This window comes from Gymnoscopelus braueri (assembly GCF_963280865.1).
Source record: "Gymnoscopelus braueri genome assembly, chromosome: 2".
NCBI classification, from domain to species: Eukaryota; Metazoa; Chordata; class Actinopteri; order Myctophiformes; family Myctophidae; genus Gymnoscopelus; species Gymnoscopelus braueri.
Window position 1 is genome coordinate 15,966,262 of NC_137604.1, and position 11,245 is coordinate 15,977,506.

General features: G+C 38.8%; 1 protein-coding gene across 1 annotated transcript in view; it reads right to left on the bottom strand.

Annotated features, from left to right (window-relative positions):
* Positions 1–3,904: 3,904 nt before the first annotated feature.
* The window catches only part of LOC308074445 (immunoglobulin kappa light chain-like), an 8,022-nt gene continuing 681 nt past the window's right edge, over positions 3,905–11,245 (bottom strand). Inside the window, exons 2-4 of the mRNA XM_080413890.1 lie at positions 11,180–11,245; positions 5,767–5,802; positions 3,905–4,480 (exon numbers count right to left, since the gene is read on the bottom strand). The exon at positions 11,180–11,245 is cut by the window's right edge and continues 261 nt beyond it. Coding sequence (XP_080270016.1) covers positions 4,158–4,480; positions 5,767–5,802; positions 11,180–11,245 — 425 coding nt within the window. The 3' untranslated portion in view covers positions 3,905–4,157. The remainder of the gene's footprint in view (positions 4,481–5,766; positions 5,803–11,179) is intronic.

Sequence of the window (11,245 nt, forward strand, 5' to 3'; positions counted from 1 at the left end):
AGCAGAAGAACACAAATAGGGCTTAAGTGGTTAATGTATGTTTTGCATAATCAAAATCTTCAAAGTAGCCTAACTTGTAACTAAAGTTTTCAAGTAATTGTAGGGGAGTAAAAAGCACAATATTTGCCTCTAAAATGTGGTGGAGTACAAAAGCAGTGAAAGTATCTTAAAATACCGTTCTCTTCATCCCAGCCTCACATGATGCCCTCACTTCCTCCAAACGTCTTCAGTTTGTTTGTCCGTAATTCAATCTGGTCTCCACAAGATGGAGGGTGGGGTTTGTCTGCAGGCTCTTTCCCCATAAGTTATAACTCAGGAACAGTGGTGGAGGAAGTACTCAAGATGTTTTGTTTTACTGTAAAAGTAGCAATAAGCACAATGCAGAAAAAGTAAAAGTAAGAGTAAACGTAACAAAGGTATAGGCATCAACTTAAAGTAGTCATCATGCAGAATGTCCCATTTCAGAATTTCACATTTTCAAAAATAGCACTTTGTGTGCTTTTAGATGGATGTAGTACAAAACAGGGCTTATGTGGTTAATGTATGTTTTGTAATAATCTAAATCTGCAAAGTAATGAGGGACTAAAGTTTTATACATCTGAGATGTAGTGTAGAAGTATAAAAAAAACAATAAAAAACACATACTCAGTAAATTAAAATAATGCCAAAATTGTACTTGAGTACATACTTGAGTAAACGTATTTAGTTACTTTGTTGCATCACTGCTGGCAGGAAACTAAGGACTGATGCAGTCTGTCTCTGCAGACAAGACTTTTCATGTCCACTGTATGTCTACTGTACATACTAGGCCTACAGTCAAATCCTCTGTGTTCATTTAACCAGGTCCATTTGGTTCCATTTGTAGGCTATACTCACAGACTAGAGTCACAAATGGATAAATTAACTTTTTGCATTTTGCTGTGCATGAGTGAGTGAGTGAGTGAGTGAGTGTGTGAGTGTGAGTGTGAGTGTGAGTGTGAGTGTGAGTGAGTGTGTGTGTGTGTGTGTGTGTGTGTGTGTGTGTGTGTGTGTGTGTGTGTACGCGCGCGTGCGTGCGTGTCTGCCTGCCTGCGTGCGTGCGTGCGTGCGTGCGTGCATGTTTTGTGCAAGTGTAAGGACAAATGAGAGAAACACATGAACTCCAGTCAGACTCCCTTACAGTGAAGAATTCAGTTTTTCTCCTGACCAACTTCCTCTCTCTCTCTCTCTCTCTCTCTCTCTCTCTCTCTCCCCCTCTCTCTCATCTCTCTTAATTCCTAAACACATGAAGCTCAACCCCCCAGTTCAATGTTGTTTAGAACTAGAATGTTTAGTTAAAGTTTGGGAATGTGTGTATTTTGTCACACTGTTGACTGAATCAGGCACAGCTCCTTTTCTCTATGAAAGCCCTGTTGTCCAAGTAGTACTTGACTCACTTTTCAGTTTATATAGAACAATGTTGCCCTCTAGTGTGCATTTAGATTTATTACAAGGCTAATTCGATTCATTAATGAAATCAAAATGTTATATTTATTTATTGTATGCTATATTTTATAACCACATTTATTTAAAAAAAAATGAGGGGGCAAATACAAATACATGAGCGTGAGTATGGATAAGCTACAGTATAGCCTATATAGGCCTATATCACACACGCACACACATGATGCATGCACGCACGCACGCACGCACTCACACACACACACGCACACACACACACACACACACACACGCACGCACGCACGCACACGCACACACACACACACACACACACACACACACACACACACACACACACACACACACACACACACACACACACACACACACACACACACACTGACACACACACACACACACACACACACACACACACACACACACACACACACACACACACACACACACACACACACACATACACACATATGACTTTGACTACACTGAGATACATTTCAAAGACAAGTATTGTACTTTGACGCCACTACATTTTTGGGAAGGGGAGGGTAAGAATTGACCACAATTAGCCATATTTCAAATAGTGAAAATAGCCGATGTCTAGCTGAAATAGCTGAAAATGTCTACCTTTAAATACAGCAATGCAGCTATTGATATCAAAAAACTAAATGTAGTTTGTAATTTGTACTAATGAATACTACCCATGTTAACATTAACAAACACTATCAATGATTATGGGAATAATTTATATAGCAATTCTTATTAGATTTTTATTTTATGTTTTTATAAAAAAAATTACAAAAGAAAATCGCTTACAGCATCTTTACGTTTTCTATATATCACCAACAGTAATGTTAGCTATTTGTGTTGATCAAATGCTATTATCTTCTTTTAGAATTGGATACACTCAGGCAACGATGAATGCTAGGGTGACAATAATGATCATATTTATATACTATATCTCATATACTATTTGATCTCATATCTCATCTCATTGACCTCATAAAGTGGAAACCCTCTGGCCTGCATTAGAATGGTGTGTGCTGTTCAGTATAACGGTGACAGTGTCAGTATCAAGTATATAGTACAGTATCATTTATACATCATCATAGCAGTGAAACTCTAACATCTGCTCAATGGAAAGTGAAACTGTACTAACTGTTCGCCTGCCAGGTGTCCCAGAGGAATCAAACTAAGATTTGCATCTTCAAGGTTCACTGGTTTCTCCATGTGACCAGAATAGATTCACACACTGAACAGACTTCATGTGGATCAAGATACTGTTCTGAGTGGACAATGGTTCTGATCCACAACAATACTGGATAGACACTCTATAGGGCTGGGCAATTCACTGAAAATATATCGAAACCAATATTTAGAACCAATAACCAACTTAATCTTGCTCATGTATGTTAGTTTTTTTGTACAATTTATTTTAATTTGTCAACGAATCAACACAAAAAAAATGTAATAGATTTTTTATAATCGACTCATTAGTTTTGAGTCGATTCACTTTTTATGAATAAGATCTCATTTTGTCTAATCTGTATGGTAGAGTATGTTAATACAATATAACTTGTGCAATTGGGATGGTTTTATTTTCCCTGCTCTTCTATTGAGACATTTAGATCGTGTCAAAGGTCATGTCTCACCTAGACACAGGATCTGACACCAATTTTGACCTAAGATTAAATGTATCCCCTGAGCAAGCAGGCAGGCTCTATTAGCTCAATGGTAAAACTTCCAGCACTTGCGCAGGAAACCGGGTTGAAATCCGGGGTAGAAGAGGAACGTTAGTGCAGCTTTAACTATAATATCGTTGGATAAATTGTTTAAATGAGCGGTATTTCCCTTTAGTCTTTGATTTAAACATAGTCATGGTGCAGTGGTTTGTGCTGCATCACTGCTCCCAGATGTTCACGTGTCCCCCAAGACTCACACTGCATTTAGAACAGTGGAACTAAAAGTAACGTCCGGGGACCCTCAGGGGTCCTTAAGGGGGTTCCAGGTGGTCCCCAGCTAAATTAGTTAACATAACATCAGTTTGTCAGTTAAAATCAGTTTAACCACTGTAACCCTACTGTATACATTGGCTACATTGGTCACAATGCGACACGCTGTGAGCTTGTAGATCTGATATTTGTGTCAAATGTTTGCCCCAGAATAGGGACATTAGGGTAGATGTGGTTAATATATTCAGGTCTAGCATTCCAATACGTTTTAAATTATTTCTACCTGGAATCAACAACTTAATGACCTGTTACTTTGATGTAATCAATTAAATAATGCACATGTATTCAAGATAAACAAAATGAGATTATTTAATCAACTTAATTTTTTGGATCATCCCACATTAATGACAAACATGCTTGCGTAACATATTTTTATTTTATTTTACAGGTATAGTCATACATCCTCATGTGTTGGATGAAGTAATCATCCAATCAGATGAAGTGTCTCTTTATAACCCACAGTGTAAAGAGTACTATTAATGAAAGCTTACTTCAGCATCATTTCTTTTTATTAGATTTTTCTTTATGAAGGCCATTACTTTTTCATAAGCATTGAGCAAAGCCAGTAGTCAGGTGAAGCCATTCTTTTTCAGAAGCGCTGTATGATTAATGACAAACAAACATTACTTAACATCATATTTTTTTATTAACTTTTTTATTTGCTTCATTAAAGCCACACATTTTCAGCAGCGCTGTATGAACACATCTCTACTTCCCACACTGTGCCCTGGTGATTTCAGTGGACTGTGTGTCTCCTTCATGGTTGACCTTGCAGGTGAACACCTCCCCTTGCTCCCACAGTGCCTTGCTCAAGGTCAGGGTGCTGCTGCAGCCGTAGCGGCCGCTCTTCTCCACCTCCTCTGAGGTCAGGACCTCGGCCGTCGTTTCCTTCCCGTCCACCTCCCAGCTCACCTGGGCTCCTGGGGGGTTGTAGCCGCTGAGCAGGCAGGCCAGGGTGGCTGAGTCCCCAGCAGAGAGCTGCTCAGATGAGGGAGGATGCATGGAGACGGAGGGCCTGACCACGGCACCAGCTGCACAGAAAATAAGATCATATGAATTATACAAACTTCATTTGCAGCCATTTCAGCTCAAACCCAAATTTGGTGTTTCCCCGGCACCCAAACGTACAGAAAAGAAACCATTGTGAAGTATCCACTTGAACCCTATTTCACTAATAGTGAAACTAGCTGATCTGCTAGCTCACAATGCATCACAACACATATATCAGCTATTTTCACTATTATGGGTTTTTGGGATTTATTGAACATTTCTGATTGATATATGTATGTATATATATATAACTCAAAACTGTCACACAATCACATAATAATATAGTGCAGATAAAGAGAAGAGAAGAGACCATGCATTCTATCAATTTCATTAGTCTTTGTATGTACAACTAGCATCAGATACAGCATACAGGCACAATAATGAAGTTCATTATTAGTATAATGCAGAACAACATTCGGTAGAAAGCATACTGTTGAGCAGGATGAGAAACAGCTGATTCTATTAAATGTAATTAAGCCCACATATTGCGTTGTAGGCTTATAGATTGTCTACTTTTGGAACCAGATTTCTTGTAGGGAAAAAAAGGACAGGACCAATTATAGACCCCTGGGGGACCCTGGTCAATGAAGTATATAGGCTTTAAAATGACTAACCTAGTACATCAGACAAGCATACACAATACACAATACATACACACACATACACACAGCTACAGTGTACAGAAAGCGATCGAAACAATAATTAAGTACTAAGTACTGTAGATTGGAACCATTTGTTGACATCAATAGTAATACTTACTAAGCATGTTACTACTAATTAAGTTCCTCACTCTATAATATTTTAATTTCAAACTATTTTAGAATTGTATAAATTATTGATTTTATACTAGATTAAGTAATATAAAAACAAAAAGCAATATAATAATTTCCATAATTACTACTATTATAATTGAACATGCAATACAGAATACTACATTTGTATTAAATAAATAAGGATATTGAGTCATCTATCATCTAATAAGCAATTAGCTCTTGTTCACGGTGGTGATTCAATTCACTATTCAATCAAGTAAAAAACCTTTTTTCAAATATATCTGCAATAAATGCTTTACAGATTCTGCACTTTTGATTAAATAAAACAGTGTTATAAGTCTTTTTTATAGTGCAGTCAATTCCACATGCCGCATTTCTTCAAAAATAATATAAATAGACAAACTTTTGGAACAAAATCCTTCAGTCACAATTTTAGAACAAATCCTAACACAGGTCAGTGCGAAGATAAATGGAACAAAATAATCAGTACTTACTTTTGATGATGAGTTTGGTGCCTCCACCGAAAGTCCACCACAGTGATTCATTCTGGTGAAACCATCGTACAAAAACCTCCTTTCCACATGAATGACTTCACTCAACCACCACTCACTCACAATTTACTGAACAGCTTGTAATACTGTAATAACACTGAAGGTCATTTACTAATGCTTTAATGAGGAAACATAATTATGTTATTTATATTACTTACAATTACAATGAGATATGTCTTTGAAAAGACTTATTACTGTTCACACAGGCAGTGAAATACTAAAGTGCGTAATGTAAAATGTCATTGAGAATATTTGTTTGATTATGTTTACCAAGTTCCAAATAAATACAAAAATGTTGATAATAAATCCATAAATCTGTTATTTCACACAAAAAAAAAAAGGTTTCCTCAACTGTTTTATCCACATACCTTTGCTGATCCATGCCTGGTTGCTTTTTAGACACAACTGGCTCCTGGTTCTTTGTAGTGAGAACAGTAGCTTTGGTAAATCCAGTGAAGAATCCAATCCAAGGTTTCAGATAGACACCTTTCCCTCACCTCAAACAGCATAGAATCCGTCAAAATAAAACCAGAGACACTTCTCCATCATTTGTGTTTTACCGGTTTGTACTTGCTCTTGAAAACGTTGCTTGTGATGTCAATATTCAAGCTGATATATCCCGCTCTAAATAGTGTACTACTGAAATTAGATTTTACATGAAAAATATATGTGCAGTACTATGTGCAAATAACAAGTGAAGTTGGTTTAACTCCTTGAACACCTTGGTAGTAACATCCTCTGCCCCCCACCCCCACCCCTCCTTCCTCTGTAAATATACCTGTTGATGCTACTGAGTTTTCTACCAATATGTATTGTATTGTATGTATTATATGTACTACTGATTAATCGAGTACAATTCACCAAAATGGAAACAAGCCCCCTGGGACTTTTTGTTACCCCTTTGGCATAACCTTAGACTGTACTACCTGCTGTTAACAAACCTGCTAGTATTCAATCAATCAAATCAAAACACATTATCCAAGATAATGTTAATAAATCCTTACCATTGCATGTGGATCGCATTTATATTCCGTTTTCATATGACTCCTTTGAGTTCTTCATATGAATCTTTCATCATTGTGATTATGAGAGGTCCCACTGAGTTGTTCCTGTCATGTCTTCTTTTATTGAGGGAGGGTTTTGTACGGCTCTGTATCACTGTGTGAACGACCAGCTGCTGATATAGTCGTGAATCATACAGTAGTAAACACCTTTATCCTCAGCCTGGACTCCACTGATAGTCAGGGTGTAGTCAGTCCCAGATCCACTACCACTAAACCTGGATGGAGTTCCTGACTGAAGAGTCTTAACATTATAAATGAGGAGTTTAGGTGCTTCTCCAGACTTCTGTTGGTACCAGGAAAAGCAAGGAGGGTTGCATTTAGTAGGATGAGGTGTCCTACTCAGTCTGCATGTTACACTCAGTGAGTCTCCTACATTAACAGATTTCACTGAAGGAGTCTGAATCACGGTGACCTGGCTCCATGTTTCTGCAAACAAACAAACACAATATTATAAAATAATGTCTTCTTATCTTCTAGTTGAACCCACATTTAAAATTATGTTATCCTTGTTCGATGATATAAAATATGAATACATTCATCAGGTTAAAGTTATTTTGTTTGAACAGTTCTGCAGTCTGAAATTGATCCTAACCTGTCAATCACTGATCTAAACAGTATTAACTTGTATATGATGGGATTATGTTACGATCATTTCAATTTTAGAATAGATCAATAAATAGAATGTGTAAATCTTACCTTGAATGCAGACAGTGCATGTCAAGATGAAGATGATGGTCAAAGACATGGTTTTGGAAATCTTTGTCAAGCTTCAGTCATGAAGGGTTCAACTTGCAGACCTTTAAACTCTCCCTGAGCACTGAAGTGTGTCCTTCAAACATCTCCTCTCTATGCAAATCATTTCCCTGACAAAACTCAACTGCTCTGTCTTTAGTGATCTTTGAGAAAACAACATTATGTGAGGTATATGGTCAACTAATACTGTACCAACATTGGCCTACTAAAAGCTGTAATTGTCAGAAACATGGTGTGTTTGGCTGACAAAATTGATAAATTAAACTAAAACCTTCGTGGTTTTAATTAGACAGATCACAAGCGAAGCAGAAACATACAGGTTTAATGTGGATATTATTTCAAACACTACTAGTACTACCTCTATTTTCTTTATTATGGGTTTTGTTAATAGGAAATTAAAGGCAGAGAGTGAGGGAAGACAGCTAGGCATAAAAGGAGTCGGATTTGAACTTGGGTCAGTATGACTCACAAGGAGCATGAAGTCAGTGCATTAATATAATTTCACCCAAATATCACATGGTAAAATATAGGCTTACAGTTACCATAACATGTTACATAAATAAAATTACATCTAACTACATTCAAAATGTATTACACACATACAGTACACAGACATTACATTACAGTAGTGATGTGCGGGTCGGGTTTTTTCATGACCCGCCCCGCCCCAACCCGCCACGGAACCCAACCCGCCTCAACCCGCCCCGCGAACCCATATATAAATCTATGGCTCAACCCGCCCCGCGAGCTTTCTGAACAAGCTCCAGAGGTCTGATGGCAGATGCCGGAGCACCAGCGAGGAGGGAGTTGCAGTAGTCCGGGAGATGACAAGAGCCTGGATGAGCACCTGGGCTGCCTTCTCTGTGAGGAAGGGGCGAATCCTCCTGATGTTGTAGAGGAGGAATCTGCAGGACCGTGTCACTGATGCGATGTTTGCCGAGAACGACAGTTGATCGTCCAGGGTCACACCCAGATTCTTCGCAGTCCGAGTTGATGTCACCACAGCATTATCAATGGTGATGGCCATGTCTCGGTGTGGACAGCCCTTCCCCGGGAGGAACATCAGCTCGGTCTTGTCCATGGTTGAGCTTCAGGTGGTGCGTCGACATCCACTCCGAGATGTCAGCCAGACAAGCAGCAATGCGTGCCTCCACTTGTGTGTCAGAGGGGGGGAATGAGAGGATCAGCTGGGTGTCATCGGCATAGCAGTGGTAGGAAAAGCCTTGGGAGTGGATGACAGCACCAAGAGATGTAGTGTAGAGAGAGAAAAGAAGAGGACCCAGAACCGAGCCTTGGGGAACCCCGGTGAGCCTGTGTGGTTCTGACACAGACCCTCTCAACATCACCTGGTAGGAGCGACCCGTCAGGTAGGATGCAAACAGGGAGAGTGCAGAGCTTGAGACACCCATCCCCTCAAGGGTGGAGAGGAGGATCTGATGGTTCACTGTGTCGAACGCTGCAGACAGGTCCAGGAGTATCAGGACGGAGGAGAGAGAGTTCGCTCTAGCCGCATGGAGCGACTCCGTCACTGCCAGGGCAGTCTCGGTCGAGTGACCCACTTTGAACCCAGACTGGTGGGAGTCCAGGAGGTTGTTCTGGTGGAGGTACGAGGACAGTTGTTTGAAGACAGCACAAACACACAAACACACAAATATTATAGGTGCAGTAAGGTTACATTCACAAAATAATGTCATATGTCTTAATAATACAATAAGAATATCACACAGTACTCTATGGGTATAAGTAACAGAGTCTCCGCCATACATAGCGGATGACAATTAGCAGAGACAGCACAATACTTTGCCAGCCTTTTTGCCTCCTTTTTGGGCATCCCAAGTTGTTGAAACCCTCTAACAACCAGTCTGTGGGCATGTCCTATAGGCTGCCAAATATAAACAAAAAGTCTGCACCTATAACCTAGCTCTGATATGGTATGTAGGACTGGTTGGTATTTAATGACCTTGATCATAAAGGCTTCCTCTAGGCTATAGGGTCAAAGGTGCAGGCTACTCTAATACAGTACACTTCTCTGGACTCTTCATTAACTAGACAACATCTGGTGTATTAGCTGTCAAAGATGTAGATATGTCTGGGTTATCACAGAGATGGAACATGGATGAAATGACAAGGGAGTGTTTGTAAATTCTCACTGTAGATGCATGATATTTTTATATGTCCCTTCTATGATTTCCACTCTATCGTGACGTGCTATGTACATCCCTTTGTATGCATAGCAGCCATTCAAGACACACACACACACACACACACACACACACACACACACACACACACACACACACACACACACACACACACACACACACACACACACACACACACACACACACACACACACACACACACACACACACACACACACACACACACTCAGGAGTCAGTTTATTCCTGGCAAAACACCTCTAAGCAGACAACAATGACATATCTTTTCAGAGTTAATCAATTTGAACATTTATTAGGTATTGCTCTGCGCTACTTTTACCACACAAAATACATACAACACATCTTCATGTATTTCTTTAAAAAAAAAAGAACTACTTACTATTGCTTATATTGTGAATATTAGTGGACTCAAAGATGTGGATATGAAAACAATGTTTGCTAACTTTGGAACAGATTTAATTGGAGTAATAGTTGTCTCTGAACCATCTCTGGCTTATGGAGGTGTTACTGAGGAGAAACCACAAAGACCAGAGTTTTATGTATGGACACTGTACAGTAGGCTACGAGCAATCAACACTATGAAACCAAACCATTCCATAATTATAGCTACCATATAGCCTATAGTATGCGCTATAGGAGTCCATGTGCCAAGATGCATACATTCTTCATAGCTGGACACCTTGAGGAACTATTAATTCAATCATCTGTCATGGGCTATTTGCGATATTCTTAAATCTGTCTTTGCCTTGTACACCTAGTTCCAGATCCACAAAAGCTATCACCTCATTTTATGAAGGTTTCATGGTTGATAATGTGTGACATAGCCTTGGCCTTTGATATGGACATTTAAAAAAAAAAATTGTCATAATAATAAAGATGCTCTGTTAACATCTTACATTCTAGTCTTTGCATAATTGTTCATGTGCCGTTGATAACTATGTTAGAAATGTTAAAGATTATTCAACGTTGTTCACAATATTTCAAGATTAGTCATATTATGCAACGTGTTGTGAGCTTGTAGATCGGTAATGTTTGAATAGCTGAAGCATAAAATAGGGTATGGTAAAATTGCTATATTAAATAATGAAATGAATAAAATGTATGAATATTTTACTCATATGTTCATATTCCAAGTATAACTTCAGAAAATGTTATCAAAACACACAATCCAATATCATGTAAATTATTACTTCTATTTATATTCAGTTCTCATAATTATAACTCCTTTGAGTTCTTCATATTATATTCATACGGTATAATCTTTTATCATAGTGATTATGAGAGGTCACATTGAGTTACTCCTGTCACTTCTCCTTTTATTGAGGGAGGTTTTTGTACGACTCTGTATCACTGTGTGAACGAGTGCACGCTGTTGATTTTGTCGTGAATCATACAGTAGTAAACTCCTTTATCCTCAGCCTGGA